This window comes from Stomoxys calcitrans, chromosome 2 (assembly GCF_963082655.1).
Source record: "Stomoxys calcitrans chromosome 2, idStoCalc2.1, whole genome shotgun sequence".
Lineage (NCBI taxonomy): Eukaryota > Metazoa > Arthropoda > Insecta > Diptera > Muscidae > Stomoxys > Stomoxys calcitrans.
The window spans coordinates 174,900,293-174,918,390 of record NC_081553.1 but is presented as its reverse complement, the minus strand read 5'-3'; the positions used below and the strand labels follow the sequence as shown (position 1 = coordinate 174,918,390).

At 39.6% G+C, this 18,098-nt stretch overlaps 1 protein-coding gene across 1 annotated transcript in view; it reads left to right on the top strand.

The window, feature by feature from the left end:
• The window catches only part of LOC106089711 (dynein axonemal heavy chain 5), a 193,746-nt gene extending 177,227 nt beyond the window's left edge, over window positions 1–16,519 (top strand). Inside the window, exon 34 of the mRNA XM_013255665.2 lies at window positions 16,075–16,519. Within this exon, the coding sequence (XP_013111119.2) occupies window positions 16,075–16,328 (254 nt within the window). The 3' untranslated portion in view covers window positions 16,329–16,519. The remainder of the gene's footprint in view (window positions 1–16,074) is intronic.
• Window positions 16,520–18,098: the final 1,579 nt, after the last annotated feature.

Sequence of the window (18,098 nt, the reverse complement as noted above, 5' to 3'; positions counted from 1 at the left end):
AGTTTTGAAGGGCATTAGTTTACTTCATTTACCAAAATTTCATCCAAGTCGAATAAAAATTCAGCCAATTCCAATTTATTTCCCTCAAATTGCTCTTAGCTCTTTTTTCAGTTTAGCCAAACAATAGACGAGGAACTATGTGTTTTCATATATTGTTACTTGAGCTATGCAAACATCAGCAATATTTTCATATACACAAACATAGGTCTGTACAAACAAGATCCTTGCATTCTTTACTGTGGTACAGGGTATTATTCACACTGTGGTACAGGGTATTATGACTTAGTGAAATTGTTTGTAACACCCAAAAGGAAGAGAGATAGACACATTGATAAGAATATCGATCGACTCAGAATCACTTTCTGATTCGGTTTAGCTATGTCCGTCGGTCTGTCTGTCTGTCCGTCTGTCTGTCTGTCTGTTCGTCTGTCTTTGTCAATTTGTGTACAAACTACAAGTCGCAATTTTCATCCGATCGTCTTCAAATTTGGTATGGGAGTGTTTTTCGGCCTAGACACTAAGCCTATTGGAATTGGAAAAATCGGTTCAGATTCGGATATAGCATCCATATATATGTTAGTCCGATTTGCAGTAATACTGCAATAAAATGATTATTTAATACCCGAGTCTCTCGAAATTTGGCAGAAAGGATTTTCTTATGACTCCCAATATTACTGGTGAATTTCATTGAAATCGGTTCAGATTTGGATGTAGCTCCCATATATATGTTCGTCCGATTTGCAGTAATAATAACAATAAAAAGGACATTTGTTAACCGATTCTCTAGAAATTTGGCAGAAAGGATTTTCTTATGACTCCCGATATTACTGGTAAATTTCATGGAAATCGGTTCAGATGTAGATATAGCTCTCATATATATATCTACCGATTTTCACTCCTAGAGCCACTGCAAGCGCATTTATTGACCAATCTTCTCAAAACATCGTACAACGCTTTGCTCGACGACTGTCACAGTATGTGAGAAGTTTGTTCGAAATCAGTTCGTCCGATTTGCAGTAATATTGTAGTAAAATGGTCTTTTATAAAGCGATTCTCGCAAAATTTGGCAGGAAGGATTTTCTTTTGACTGTCGATTTCATGGAAATCGGTTCAGATTTATATCGCCCGAGTTTAACTTCTGGAGTCACAGCAAACGCATTTATTGACCCATCTAGCCAAAAGTTTGCAAAACGCTTTCCTCGACGTCACAATATCTGAGAAGTTTGCTCGAAGTCGGTTCAGATCTAGACGTAGTTTCATATATTTATTCTCGTCCGATTTGCAGTAATATTGCAATCAATTGGTCATTTGTGGATCGATTTTCTCAAAAAATGCCAGGAAGGGTTTTCTTTTGACTCTCGATATTAGTGGTGAATTTCATAGAAATTGGACCAGATTTAGATATGGCTGTCATGTATGTATATCGCAGGATTTTCACCCCAAGAGCCACTGCAAGCGCATTGTTTGACCAATTTTGCACAACTCTGTCCTCGACGACTACCTCGTTATCTGAGAAGTTTGCTCGAAATCGGTTCAGAACTAGATATAGCCCCCATATATATGTTCGTCAGATTTTATGTATTTTGCAATATTGTTGTCATTTGTCAATTATAGTTATTACAGTTTGAACATATTTGCTAGCCGAGGTCCATCAAAATTGGTTCAGAATTGGATATATGTCCCACCTTGTACTTATAGGGTACCTGTAGGGTATTATAAAGTCGGCACCGCCCGACTTTTGCCCTTCCTTACTGGCTTAACATAAATAAATTTACCCTCAGTTGAGTTGGTTGGCTATGTATTATGTACTTACATATGTGGGAATTTGAGTGGTGGTATTTGGCCTTTTTGAAGAAGAAGAAGAAGAACACTTTATGATTGTCTCGTTACCTGAAAATCATCTTCTTAGGCGTTTTTTGGAACATCATTGATGTTGTATTTTTTAAACTTTGTTCTCGATTATTGTCATAACAAATTCTAAACAATTTACAAAGACATATAAATAGATGGGGATTTGTTTGTGCACAGTTCCAATTTAACTGTTAGAAAAAAACAAAAAATTCCGTTGATTGTCTGATTATGAGATAAAACATTGGTAACTAGTTCATGGCAAACTTTTTTGACTGGTGGACATTTGACAAAGATGGCCTTAAGATGGCTGGAACATTGATTGTACACCTATCGCTTTGATAAAAGTTTATCTGATAGCAATTTTTTTAATACGCAGTATATTTGGCTCCAGAGATTCTATTGATAAGCCAATTGATAAGGTCTTTTGTAGTAAAAAAAAATTTTTAAATAAATTTGGATTTTTGTATTTTTTAGAGTAGGAGGCTTGATTTCAGACGCATCTCTTACTTTACTTTACATTAATTGGCTATGACAGAACATTGGTTCCACTAGCCGAACGTGGAATAGCGTTCCAAGCGCCTTGATCTTCTGCGCCCCTTCGAACATCCCTGACACCAAGTTTCGAGGTGTCTCCCACCACTTGATATTTCCATCAGGCATTTGGTCTTCCCGGTTTGCGTGTACCGCCGTGTTTGCCTTCAAAAGACTTCTTTGCTGGAGCTTCTTCATCCATTCTGACAATATGTCCTAGCCAACGCAACCGTTGTATTTTAATGCGTGTAACTTGCTATCGTCGTCACATAGCTCGTGGTTCATACGTCGCCTATGCAAATTGCAAATTTTGCCCATGAACATTCCACTAAGGAACAGGGGCAAACTTCTCACATATCAATGAGTGCAGTCCGATTCAAGTTTAAGCTCAATGATAAGGGCCTCCTTTCTATAGCCGAGTCCGAACGTCGCGTCGCAGTGCGACACCTCTTTGGAGAGAAGTTTCACATGGCATAGTACCTCACAAATGTTGCCTGCATTAGGAGGGGAAAACCACCGCTGAAAGTTTTTCTGATGGTCTTGCCAGGACTCGAACACAGGTGTTCAACGTCATTGACGGACATGCTAACCTCTGCGCTACGGTGGCATACGTCGCCTTTATTCTCCATTAACGCAAACTGGTCCATATATTCAACGAAGAAACTTTCTCTCAAATACTCCAAGCACAGCCTCGTCTGCTTTCACAAGTGCCCATGCCTCAGAACCATATAACAGCACGGGTAGTGTCTTGTATAGTGTAATCTTCATCCGTCGAGAGGTGGCCTTGATTCTAAACTGCTTACTTAGTCCAAAGTAGCATCTGTTTGCCTGTATTATTCTTCGCTTTATCTCAAAAATGGTGTCATTCGTTTCGTTTCATTTACGGCGGTGCCAATGTAGATGAAGTTACTGACTGTCTCAAAATTTTTGTTCCCAACTTTCTCCAATTTCTTTATCTGCTCGGTTGCACAAGGCTTTTTGGAACTTGAAACCATCCATTTCGTTTTATCTCCATTTACTGCCAGACTCATTTTCACTGATTGCCTTTCGACTCTTTCAAAGGCTGCAGTTACTACTTCCGGTGACCGACCTATGATGTCGATGTCGTCGGCATAGGCGAGCGGCATGGGCTCTCTTGTGATTTGTATGCCATATCTATTCACATCTTCATCTCATCTTCTCTGAAACTTCGTTTGGTATTGAATGGTTCGGAGAGATTATTTCCTCAGGAACGCGACTCAGCAAGTGTCATCCTGTAGAGTCTTATTAATTTTGCAGGGATACCAAACTCAGACATGGCTTGAAATACCATTGAACGTAAATGAGTATCGAATGCGGCCTTGTAGTCAACAAAGAGATGGTGGGTGTTAATTTGTCCTTCTCGGGTCTTTTCCAGGATTTGGCGCAGTGTGAATATCTGGTCCAGGATGGATTTACCAGGTCTAATGCCGCATTGAAAGGGTCCAATTATCTCATTGACTTTAGGTTTTAATCTTTCACACAGTATGCTCGAGAGTATCTTGTATGCGATGGGGAGGAGACTTATTCCTCTGTAGTTGGCACATTCCGTCTTGTCTCCTTTCTTGTGTATGGGACATAATATGCTGAGGTACCAATCTTCGGGTATGGGTTCTTCTAGCCAGATTACGCAGATAAGCTGATGCATACGCCTTATCACCGTGTCGCCTCCGGTCTTAAATAGTTCAACTGGTAAACCGTCGGCTCCTGCTGTCTTGTTGTTCGTTAGTCGGGTCGATGCTACTTGGACCTCATTCTGACTTAGACGTGAACATTCTATACCATCTCCATTGACTGGTTCTGCGGTATCCTCTTCGCCGCCAACGTCGGACACTAGCAGTTGGGTAAAATGTTATTTCCATATCCTCAGCATATTGTCTTTGTCAGTTACCAGATTTCCTTCTTTGTCTCTGCAGGAGGGTGTGCCATTCTACTGTCTGTACATCTCAAATCACTTACACTCACGTCTTTCTATTTCCTTTATCTTTCTGCGGAATAGACGTTTCTTCTCTCTCCTTTTCTCCCGATACCTCCCCTCCATCTGCTACTGATTGTAGGGTTGCTTTGTATCCCGTATTCTTGGCTTCAGTAGCATTTCGACACTTTTGGGTAGTACCATAGGTTTCTTGGAGGAGGTTTCCGGCATTTTCCATGAAGTGGGCAATCGTTTGGCACTACGCCGTTATAGCATAGGAACAATGTGAGCTTTCATCAAGCAGTTGGTTTAGTTGAGTGGAGTATGCCGTTGCCATCTGTTACGTTTGCAGCTTTTCAATGTCCAGCTTCTGTGCAGTGTCAGATCGTACTTTCCTCACCATGTTGAAACGGGAGCCTTCCTTCTACCACAACGTAATCAATTTGGTTTCTCGTGTTTTGATCGGGTGACAGCCATGTGGCTTTGTGGATATTTTTATGTTGAAATCTGGTGCTACTAACTACCATGCTTTTGCCGCGGCAAAATCTATCAGACTCAACCCATTACTGGACGTTATCTCGTGGAGGCTAAACTTTCCGACTGTTGGACCAAAAATGTCTTCCTTCCCTATTTTCGCATTAAAATCTCCCTGAACGATTTTAATATCATGGGTGGGGCAGCGGTCAAATTCTCTCTCTAGGCGCTCGTAGAAAATATCCTCCTTTATCATTGAGCTTAAAATTTAATCGGACAGCACTCATTGATTTGTGGGAAGTTTGCCCCAGTTCCTTAATGGAATGTTCATGGGCAAGTTTGCAGTTTGTACATTAAATCCAAAAATTCAAATTTTTTATATTGCCCAATTCTTCTTGGTATTTTCTGGATTAAAAAATTTTAGGTTCTGAGTAATAGAAACTAAAAAAAGTTTTAATTTTGCTATATTTATAGCTTGGACTTAAATTTTTATTTTATTTCAAAAACATCAAATTGTCATTTCCTTGCATTGCATTAAAAACCGCATGTTGCCCTTGTTAATAACCGCATTACTCGTCAAATGATGGTTATGTAAGTGCAAAATACAATGCTGAAAATGATGCAAAACGTTAATAGTAAGCCACCCTCCAACTATCGAAGCGTAATCACTGATGTGGACCTTTTTGAGACAAATGTGCAAAGTAATTAATTTTTTTCCTCTAAGAGAAGGACCAGTGAGGTTTTCTTTTGTCTAAAAATACACCACCAGTTAGGCAAATTCTCCCACGCAGAAGTTGTTTACAAAAATAATCACCAAACGATACGTTTAAAAGATTACTTTGGAGTGATACATTTTAACACATTTAAGAAGATACCTTAATATAGGTCAAAGTTTGTTCCTTCTTACATCAAAAACGGTTGAGCCGATACGCCTGAAATTTTTTTCAGAATCCAGAGCCCGGGACTTCGACGAATAAGTAACTTAAAGACCATAAAAGTTTTATTATTTAGTTTTATTAATTTGTAACAGTGTGTTATTTTAAACCTCACGACATCTGACCTAAATATGGATTTGATCGGTCCATATTTAGATATAGCTGTCATATAGACCGATCTCCCGATAAAGGGTCTGAAGGCCATAAAAGCTTTATTTATAACCCGATATCGCTGAAAATTAAAACAGTGGGTTATCTTAAGCCTCGCGACATCTGACCCAAATATGGTTCGGATCGGACTTTATATAGATATAGCTGCCAAATAGACCGATCTCCCGATAAAGGGCTTTTTTATCCGATTTCCCAGAAATTTGGAAAAGTGCGCAGTTTTAAGCCTCCCAACATCCGACCCAAATATGGTACAGATCGGACTATATTTTGATATAGCTGACATTTGGACCGATCTGCCGATAAAGGGTATGAAGCCCATAAAAACTTTATTTTTTAACCGATTTCGCTAAAATTTGAAACAGTATGTTATTTTTAGCCTCCTGACATCTGACCTAAATATGGTTCAGATCGGACTATATTTGGATATAGTTGCCATATAGACCGATCTGCCTATAAGGGGTCTGAAGCCAATACAAGCTTTATTTATTACCCGATTTCGCTGAAATTTAAAACAATGAGTAGTTTAAGGCCACCCAACATGAGCCCCAAATATGGATCATATTGGACTATATATAGATTTAGCTGTCATATAGACCGATCTGTCGATAAAGGGTCTGAAGCCCATAAAAGCTTTATTTTTTATTCGATTTCGCTGAAATTTGTAATAGGGAGTTGTTTTTAGCCTCCCGACATCCGCCCCAAATATGGGTCAGTTCATCTTCCAAGATATAACTATGTACGTAGTTATATCTTAAAATGGGCTGGTTTCGATCATAGATTATTCAAGTCCCGAGAACTCATATACAAGGATTAAGAAGAAAATTGGAAGATCGGTCTATATGATAGCTATATGTATATAGTCTGATCTGACCCATATTTGGGGCGGATGTCAAAACAGTGGAGTTATAATAAAATACCAAATAAATAGGAACAGGAGGTGGAAGATGCCTCCTAGTTCCTACAGTTTAACTAACCAGATCACTTTAAAAAGCCCAAAACTTGGGCAGGTTCACATCCGCTAAATCTGACAAGTTCTCAAAGAAATGAGATCCCAAAGTGGAACTTCTTCTGGCTACCAGTGCGGGACACATATACAGCAGATGTTCTATGGTCATCGACGTCCTCACAGTTTCTGCAAATATCGATACTAACAACCTTCAGTCAGTCGGAATGTTTTCCGATCAGACAGTGACCTGTCATAAAAAAACTATGGCTCCAACATCTGTTCTAGCCATCTTGATCCTCTTCTAGCCAGGGCTGATCCTGAAGACTTAGCTTACTATACATATCACTAGAGGTATACCGACAAATTTCAAATTCCCCTGGAATGTCTAAGACAGTTCGAAATCTCGCAAGCTCTACGGGTCTACAATTTCCTGGGATATCTCTTTCGCCCTGCACCCAGAAAAGGTGAATTTTGAACACTTCAGCCATCTCGTTGAAAAGTCTGCGACAGTCGAAAGCGGTTTTCTATTCCACCACTTCTTTAATTGCAAGAATCTCCGCTTGATACACATTATTAATACTAAATTTCCCATGAACATTCCATTAAGGAACAAGAAATACATCTCTTATATCGATAAACGTAGTCCGATTAAAAATTTAAGCTCATTGAATAGCCTTCTTTTTATACCAAATCCGAACGGCGTGCCGCATAGAGACATCACTTGGTGGATAAGTTTGGCAGGATACCTCATAAATGTAGCCAGCATTAGTAAGGGGATAACCACCGATGAAAATTTTTCTGGTGGTCAAGCTGAGCTTTGAACCCAGGCGTTCGGCGTCATAGACGCACATGCTAACTTCTAAGCCAAGGTGGCATCCATCATACACTTTATAGTGGTAGAGTAACCTTCTCGATATGACCAGTCCTAGTTCTGTAGAGTACACCACAAAGCCCACCGGGTCGTCTAGTTTGGGACCATCCATATCATAACCATAAGCACCTCACCCCTTTCGTCAATATCCAAACTTGCCCCATATCTGGTGATGTGCACTAACATCACGTCTTACAATGAGGCTCTTTTTCCATGCAGAAGCGGTTTCAACCAGCAACTTAATGCTAGAATGTGGCATCTCTGAATCGTGTGCTATAAATTTAGAAGCCAACCAGTAACGAGACTTATTATAATTTCAAGGCTAGCTACTACTGAATCTTCAGATCTTAATGATGGAAGAAGAAAGCGAAGCAAGAATACAGGCGATGCAAGAATACGAGCTCTGTGTCTTCCATTTCCTTTAACTTTGAATAGTCTAAATCCAGGAATTCTTTTATTATACCCTCCACCATAGGATAGGGGTATACAAATTTCGTCATTCTGTTTGTAACTCCTCGAAATATTCGTCTAAAAGGAATATAAATTCTTGATCGTCATGACTTTTTAAGTCGAACTAGCCATGTCCGTCCTTGAGTCCGTCCGTCTGTCTGTCGAAAGCACGCTAACTTTCGAAGGAGTAAAGCTAGCCGCTTGAAATTTTGCATAAATACTTCTTATTAGTGTAGGTCAGTTGGGACTGTAAATGAGCCATATCGGTCCACGTTTTGATATAGCTGTCATATAAACCGATCTGGGATCTTGACTTCTTGAGCCGCTAGAGGACACAATTCTTATCCGATTTGTCTCATATTTTGCATGAGGTGTTTTATTATGACTTCCAACAACTGTGCTGAGTATGGTTGAAATCGGTCCATAACCTGATATAGCTGTTATATAAACATATCTGGGGTCTTGACTTCTCGAGCGTCTAGAGTGCCCAATTCCTATCCGATTGAACTGAAATTTAGCACAACGTGTTTTGTTATGACTTCCAACAACTGTGTTAAGATTAGTTCAATCGGTCAATAGCTGTCATATAAACCGATCTGGGGTCTTGACTTCTTGAGCCACTAGTGGACGCAATTATTATCCGATTTTGCTGAAATTTTGCATGAGGAGTTTTGTTATGACTTTCAACAACTGTGCTAAGGATATTTCAAATCGGTCCATAACCTGATATAGCTGCCATATAGACCGATCCTCTGATTAAGGGTCTTAGACCCATACAAACCACATTTATTATCCGATTTTGCAGAAATTTGGGACAGTGAGTTGTGTTTGGCCCCTCGACATCTTTCTTCGATTTGGCTCAGATCGGTTTAGGTTTGGATACAGGTGCCATATAGACTGATCCGCCGATTTAGGGCCTAACACAACTCATTGTCTTAAATTTCAGCAAAATTGGATAATAAATGTGCCTTTTATGGCCCCGAAACCTAAAACCGAGAGATCGTTCTATATGGCAGTTATATCCAAACCTGGATCGATATGTGCCATAATGCAGAAGTATGTGAAGGGGTTTAACTTAACGCACTATCCCAAATTTCAGCGACTTCGGACAATAAATGCGCTTTTTAAGGCCCCAAAACCGAGAGATCGCTCTACATGGCAGCTATATCCAAATTGAAACCGATCTGTTCCATAATGCAGAAGTATGTCAAAGGGCCTAACCTAACTCACTGTACCAAATTTCGGCTACATCGGTCAATAAATGCGCATTTTATGGGCCCAAAACCTTAAATCAAGGGATCGGTCTGTATGGCAGCTATATCTAAATCTGATCCGATCAGAGCCAAATTGAAGAAAGATGTTGAAGGGCCTAACACAACTCACTGTCCCAAATTTCAGCAAAATCGGATAATAAATGCGCCTTTTATGGAACTAAGACCTTGAATCGGAGGATCGGTCTATATGACAGTTATATCCAAATCTGGACCGATCTGGGCCAAATTGACATAAGTTATCGAAAAGCCTAACACAACTCACTGTCCCAAATTTCAGCAAAATCGGATAATAAATGTGGCTTTTATGGGCCTAAAACCCTAAATCGGAGGATCGGTCTACATGGGGGCTATATCAAGCTATAGTCCGATATAGCCCATCTTCGAACTTAACTTGCTTATGGACAATTAAAGAATCTGTGCAAAGTTTCAGCTCAATATCTCTATTTTTGAAGACTGTAGCGTGATTTCAACAGACATACGGACGGACATGTCTAGGTCGTCGTAGATTTTTACGCTGATCAAGAATATATATACTTTATAGGGTCGGAAATGGATATTTCGATGTGTTGCAAACGAAATGACAAAATAAATATACCCCCATCCATCGGTAGTGGGTGTACAAATTTGGGAGTTTCAATTGGTAACACTTCATGGCAGATACCCCATATACGTATATCCATGGTGTTGATATTCAAAGCTCAACCCGGCTGAACAAAACGCGTTTTATTATGATTTTTCGAACACATTCTAGCTCGAGATCATATTCAATGCTTTCTATTCAAAAAATAGAATAGCAAAAACATAATAAAGGTTTGTGATGTGGCATCATAGTATTATTTCGGTATCAAATTTTTTGATTTTTAAGAAAATGAACATTTGTTTAACAAACGTTTGTTAAACATTGTTCTTTGTATGGGTGATAATTAATTCCCTGAACTCGAAACTTACTTCTCTTTCCTCCCCTTCGCCCACATATCTGAAACTGAGTATGTTAATCATATTCCCATCATCCTAATGAAACCCTAATTAATGTCAATTCCAAGTGAACAGATGTTGAATGAATTGGCAAAAGACAATCAGAGAAAATTGAAGAGTTGTCTTAAAGCCAAATAGTGAATTGAATGCCATAGAACAATGGGACAAAGTAATCATTTGATGGGGGACGACGAGTATAACGTACATTCACACACAAACGCCATTAAAATCGAAATGAGCTTGGTAATAAATATATCTCTTTTATATTTCTGAGGCTGTTACAGAGGCAAGTTTTAACCGCTCCATAATAAAGTACAACTTTATCTAAGCATAGTGGTTTGTCTATGGCAACGTGTTCCATTGAATATTGCTTTCGAAGAGAGTTCTTCGAAGGAGGTTGTGGTAAAGGCCAAGGTTAAATGACAGCCGTAATAGCCATCGTTTACTGATTAATTTGTATGGATGTCATAGAATATGAAATACAAAGAATGTGCACATTTGTTTAACCTCTTCTGTTTGGATAGTCAGGCAGGTAGGCAACAAAACTTTTTGTAGACATTGCTCTCTGTGCCTTATTAAGTGATTAACATAAGCTGCTGAAGGGGAGTGTGTATGGCTAGTAAGGCTTTAAAAAGTTCGTAGAGGGTCGAACTTTGAGGAATTTGTAAATTCTTCAAATAATGGTATTTTTTTTTGTCTTTAAAGGTTGGCCTACAAAAATATTGCACAATCGTTAGATGGGTCGGATTCTTTTTTTATACCCTCCACCATAGGATGAGGGTATACTAATTTCGTCATTCTGTTTGTAACACCTTGAAATATGCGTCTGAGACCCCATAAAGTATATATATTCTTGAACGTCATGTCATTTTAAGTCGATCTTGCCATGTCCGTCCGTCTGTCTGTCGAAAGCACGCTAACTTTCGAAGGAGTTAAGCTAGCCGCTTGAAATTTTGCACAAATATTAGGTTGCCCAAAAAGTAATTGCGGATTTTTCATATAGTCGGCGTTGACAGCTTGTGACTCTGTAATTGCATTCTTTCTTCTGTCAGTTATAAGCTGTTACTTTTAGCTTGCTTTAGAAAAAAAGTATAAAAAAAGTATATTTGATTAAAGTTCATTCTAAGTTTTATCAAAAATGCATTTACTTTCTTTTAAAAAATCCGCAATTACTTTTTGGGCAACCCAATACCTTTAATTAGTGTAGGTCGGTTGAAATTGAAATTTTGCACGTGGTGTTTTGGTGTCACTTTCAACAACTGTGCTTAGTATGGCTGAAATCAGTTCATAACTTGGTATAGCTGCCGATCTCTCTATATTACTTCTTGAGACTCTAAGGGCACAATTCTTACTCGAATTGGCTGAAATTTTACACAATGACTTCTACAATGGTCTCCAACATTCAGTTCAGATCGGACCTTAACTTGATATAGCTCCAATATTATAGCAATTCCTTTCTTTTATTCTTTGTTTTCCTAAAAAGAGATATCGGGAAAAGAGCTCGACAATTGCGATCTATGGTGGAGGGTTTATAAGATTCGGCCCGGCCGAACTTAGCACGCTTTTACTTGTTTTTTTTTTTTTTTTTTTTTGTGACGAGCTTTAACAATGACATCTTTTGTTGCAATAGAGTCATCAATGATTACACAATTTTTATTGCGAAAATTAGAACATTGAGTTGTGTTATACCCTTTGACATCCTTATGCAATTAGGCCCAGATCGGCCAAGATTTCGGATATAGACCGATTTCTCAATTTAAGGTTTTGGACCCATAAAAGGCGCATTTATTGTCCAATGTCGCCGAAATTTGGGACAGTAGGTTGTGTTTGGCTCTTCGACATCTCTATGCCATTTGGTTCAGATCGGTCCAGATTTGAATATAGCTGACATATAGACCGATCTTTCGATAAAAGTTTGGTCCGATAAAAGGCACATTTATTGTATGATGGCGCCGAAATTTGGGACAGTGAGTTGCGTTAGGCCCTTCGATATTCCTCTTCAAATTGGCTCAGGTCGGTCCAAATATGGATAAAGCTGCCATATATATCGGTCTCTCGATTTAAATTCTTGGCCACATAAAAGGCAAATTTATAGTTCGATTTCGCTGAAATTTGACACAGTGACTTGTGTTAGGCTTTTCGACATTCGTGTCGTATATGGTTCAGATCGGTCATTATTTGGAAATAGCTACCAAAGACACCAATATTTTGTTCTACAAAATTTAACAATAACTTGTACTTAGGTTATCTTAAACTAGATTGGCCCATGCCACTATGGACATACACCTAAGCCAAATTTTACAATAACTTGTACTTAACAATAACTTCTTGCGGCTTCTTGTGCGCTCTAAATACAAAAGGGAGGCCACCCCAGAGGGTAGCATGTCCGCCTACTACGCTGAACGCCTGGGTTCGAATCCTAGCGAGACCATCAGAGAAAATTTTCAGCGGTGGTTTTCCCCTCCTAATGCTGGCAACATTTGTGAAGTACTATTCCTTCTCTCCAAAAAGGTGTCGCACTGCGACACGACGTTCGGACTCGGCTATAAAAAGGAGCCCCTTATCATTGACCTTAAACTTGAATCGGACTGCACTCATTGATATGTGAGAAGTTTGCCCCTGTTCCTTAGTGGAATGTTCATGGGCAGAATTTGCAATACAAAAAAAGTAGCCTCGAAAAAGCAAATCTAAATTAAGATTTGCGTGATCCTTACAAAATCCTTAATTGTTAATGTCTGGTATTGTGTCTCCACCTAAGTGGCAGTATCTGTTAGACGCGAAAGCCGGCCAGTGACAAAGGAAATGCTCCAATGTCTCATAATCTTCCCCGCATACCCTACACATGATATCACTTGCCGCACCGATTTTGCATAAGTGAACTCGTAGTCCTATGCGTCCCGTTATGATACCAATAGCTATACTAACCTCTTTCTTACTTCCTTTCAGTAAGCCTCGTCTTCTCACAGTCTGGATCAGCCCATAGGATTTTCGACATCCGACCGTTTCGCTGTTCCACAATATTGTATGCGCATTCGTCGCCCACTCCCATAACTCGGACTGCGTCGAGCCGAAAGGCTTCGGATTAACCAAGTTTATTGACGGCAGTCCTCTGGCCTTCACCGTCAAATCGTCTGCTCTTTCAATTCCCCTTACTTCGTTATGGCCTGGCACCCAAACGATGCGGATTTTCCTATCCTCAGGCGTTAATCTCCTTCTAACACTGCAAGACTGTTCGTGACCTCACCATCCTGGGTGTTATTGTCTCATGGCAATTTTACTGTCCGTAAAGATGTTCACACTCGACGTCCTCGCTTAGCACCACACCACTTCACGCCTGCCGTGATCGCCCGAATCTTCGCCTGCAGGACCGTATTATGGTCAGGCAATCTAAAACAGATCTCAGTCCCAAGGTTCTCAATGTAGAACCCCAGGCCCACTCTGTCCTTTAGTTTTGATCCATCCGTGTAACATGATCTTCCAGGTGGCAATATTAGGGTTCCTTCACTCCAAGACTGTGGCGCTGGCAGCAGTGCCTCGTACTCGACTTCAAGGTTCATCTCAGGTATCCGTTCGAAAAACTCTGCACTTCCTTTCAGATTTCCTTTCATTGCCTCGATTATACCGCAATCGTATGAGCTGCTCCCATCCTCAATCCATTCTCTCATCGCCTTAAGTCTAATAGCCGCAGTGGATGCTTCACATTTAATCTGGATCGGATTTTTCATATAGTCGGCGTTGACAAATTTTTTCAAAGCTTGTGACTCTGTAATTGCATTCTTTCTTCTGTCAGTTATCAGCTGTTACTTTTAGGCTGCTTTAAAAAAAAGTGTAAAAAAAGTATATTTGATTAAAGTTCATTCTAAGTTTTATTAAAAATGCATTTATTGTACTTTCTTTTAAAAATCCGCAATTACTTTTTGGGCAACCCAATAGAATAGTCTCCAGTGGCCTAGTAGGCGTTGCCTCCATCATTCCGCCTATGGCAAGCCAACATGTTCTCTGAACTTATTGTATGGTCCTAACGTTGCACTTTTTCTCCATAGCAGTCCACAAGGCTAGTAAGTAAGAATTAGTCTAATCAGGCTTCTGTAGAGCCAGTGGACTCTCCTCGGATTCAGGCCCCATTTCGAGCCTAAAGCCCGTCTACATAATGTCCAGCATCTGTGAGCCTCCTCAGTACGCTTCTGAATGTGGCACTTCCAATTCAGTTTCCTGTCCAAGATCATACCTAAGTATTTGACCTTGTCAGATATCGAAATCGTCTTATTGAGGAAACGTGGTGCGTTAAATTCGCCCCACCTTTCCTCAGTAAGAAGATTTCGATATTTAGGAGACGTGGGGTGGAGTAAGTAGACAGATGAGTTAGCAGGCAGTCTAAAACAGAAATGAGTCCCTGGTCCGATCGGAAACCTCTTCCCTTCCTTCCAGGTTTCCTATCGTCGCCTCGATTATATCGCGATGGTATGAGCTGCTCCTATCCTCAATCCATTCTCCCATCTCCTCTCATAGCCCCTGTGAATGCCTCATATTTAATCTGTGTGTCAATGGGTCAGATATCGAGATTAGTCTTCAGTGCCCTAGTGGGCACTAATCACGCTTCTGTAGATCCAGTTAACTATCCTCGAATGCAGGCCCCATTACGAGCCTACAGCTCGTCTACATAGTTCCCAGGTGACACTTTCCTATCCAAGATCATTCCTAAGTGTTTGACCTTGTCAGATATCGAAATTGATTAATTGAAGAAACGTGGTGCGTCCAATTTTCCCACCTTCGTCTTCCTCGCGAATAGGCATATTCCTGTCTTCTCTGGGTTTACATTGAGACCCCTGGGTCTAGCCCCTAGCAAGAACGGTCGAAATTGTTTCATGCCGAAATTTGGCTGCCATATAAACCGATCTCACAATTGGTCTTATACTTCCCCAAGAAGCTTGAAGTTTTGGCTGATTTGTTAGTTAATTTGTGTAAATTTTTAGTAAATTGAGGGGTTCCCAAGATTCGGCCCGGTAAAACTTAGTTTAGTTCTTACTTATACCTTTGGCGAGCGCTGGCCCGAGAATCGCAGGGAACTTAGAGCAGCGATTGCCAATATTTCATCTGCAACAATAATCCAGAGGATGCAAAGGTAATGAAGGGAACTGTGATGCGGTGGGGAGTTATACCGAGCAAGTAAGCCAAAAACAGGTAAAATCGTCACATTATTCTGAAGATATTTGAAATTCAAAAGAGATTTGTCCCAATATTGATCTCGTGAGCAGTAATTTTAATATTTTTAAATTAACTTAACATTTTAATGTGGGACTATAAAATTAATATTTTTGGGAGGCTTAAATTGCATCATAGTCTTAAATGAGAGAAATGCTCTGCCAAATACTAATAGCCTTAACAATTTTTTTCCCTTTAATACTCTATTGAAGATTTTACCAGCTACATTTGTCCTAACTATCATTACAATAAACGTCTTTACTTTTGTTTAAATTCACATTAGCTAATTTTCCGCTGCCCTCCAGATGCAAACAAAGCCATTATCATTTCTCTCAATTATTAACATTTGAGTTAATTTTAACCTTTCCATTTATGCCATAAATTTATTGAAATGCTCCATAGAAGGCACTTACCATTTCCCATTTAACTAATTGCCATTGCCATGTTCTTCTCTTTGTCAGGTGCCTCACTGGATCGTCGCAGCGGCAAGCTAATCGAGTCCAAGATGAAAGTGCTCTACGAGCAAATGCCTGTGATTTACATCTTTGCCATCAATACCACGGCCGGCAAGGATCCCAAGTTGTACGAGTGTCCAATATATCGCAAACCGCAACGTACGGATTTGAAATATGTGGGATCCATTGATTTCGAAACAGACTTCAATCCCAAACACTGGACATTACGTGGTGTTGCCTTGCTATGTGATATAAAGTGAAATATTTATGAGTGGGAGGCAATGTTTGGTGTGGATGTGTTTGAATGGTGGCGTTTTGTGTGAACAGACTTTGGAGCTGTTGCTTTCAATGTCTGGGTGAGTAGCTGAGCGTAGGTATAAGTGTGGGTAGTCGATTAAATTTGCTCTGCATGATGGGCATGGAATATGCACAAGTCTATATGCTTAATAAAAGTAGAGAACTCTTACAGTTTAAAAAAAAAAATAGTTGAACTTTTTCTATTTATGGTATACAAATAAAAGATTATTGAATACTGTTAAATGATAGGGGGGTTACTATGGGATGCGCAATATTATGTATAGTCCAATGCGGAATTCTATCTGGGCATTCAATTTTAATTGATCAGAAATATGTTGGAGATATTTATGAACAAGTTTTGCGAATTTAAACTTTATAAAACTTAAGTTTGTGCTCTAACTACATCAACGGACTTAAAGCCAATATAGCAATAGTTGCCCAAAAACCAATAAAGTTTTGTTCATGATTCCAAAACGGTTATTACTTGGGATTTTCATGGAGAAAAACTGTCCAGAGAATTCTCGCCCATTTTTCAATCCCGCAATCCCGACTCTGATCCAGGAAATTCCTGGGAAATTTTTAATTTAAATTTAAACCAATCAAAACTAACCATTTTAACGAGAGCAGCAATTTGTTTGTATTATATATCCAATAAACGGATTTTCTCGCTTATGTAAAACGCCAACTAAGCGGCTTGGCTTAAACCCGTCTATTATCGCCGTTTATTAATGACATTGTTGGTAAGCGTATAAATTGAAAACAAATGGTGCCATCATTCAATCGGATTGACAATTCATGAGAAGTGCTTTTTAGGGGAGGGATGATGCCACAGAAATTTCGAATCAAATTCGTGCTCCACTCCCAAACTCCTTTAATTTGAGCCCCATATTGCCATGGTCGGTAAAAATTTACCGTTTGAAGGTTGTTTTCGGGCTGTGGCGGCCACCGGCAATTTGCCCTGAAATAGATATCAAATTCGTTCTTAACTCCCCAATACCGTTGAATTGAGCTCCATATTGCCGTAATCGGAAATAAAGTTCAGTTTAGGGGGTGCTTTAGGACATATCCCCAAACACTTGGCTCAAAAATTGGATATCAAATTCATTTTCTACTCTCAAATACCTTCCCATTGAGTCCCATATTGTCAATCAACCTATTTGATTTATATTTGGAAGGAAAAGCGCCACCTAGACTTGAACGCAAATTTTATTGTCATATTCGTAATCTACTCCCAAATATTTTTCATTTGAGTCTCATATTGGCATGGTCATAGGCTAATATGCCCATTTAGGGGTGGGGCGACCTCCCATTACTTTGACCTAATTTTTTTATGCCACATTTGTAATCTACTGTCGAATACTTTGTATTTGAGACCCATATTGACATGAACGTCGAATATATCTGTTTAGAGGAGTTTTGGGGTTGGGACGGCCTGCTGGGTACTTGGACCCAGATTTTAATACGATATTCGTTTTCTAGTCTCCAATACCTATGATTTGATACCCGTATTGTGCCTATCGATCCACTTTTGGTTTTGGATAGCGCTTTTGTTATAAAGGAGCGGGACCGCCCCCATCCGATATCTAAAATTTATATAGCCTATGTTTCCTTTCAGACAAACTTCACAATCTGTGAAAATTTTACGAAAATCGGTTCAGCCGTTTTTGATTCTACGGAACAAACAAACAAACCGAGTCCCATATAGTCATGATGCGTCATATGCCTATTTGAGG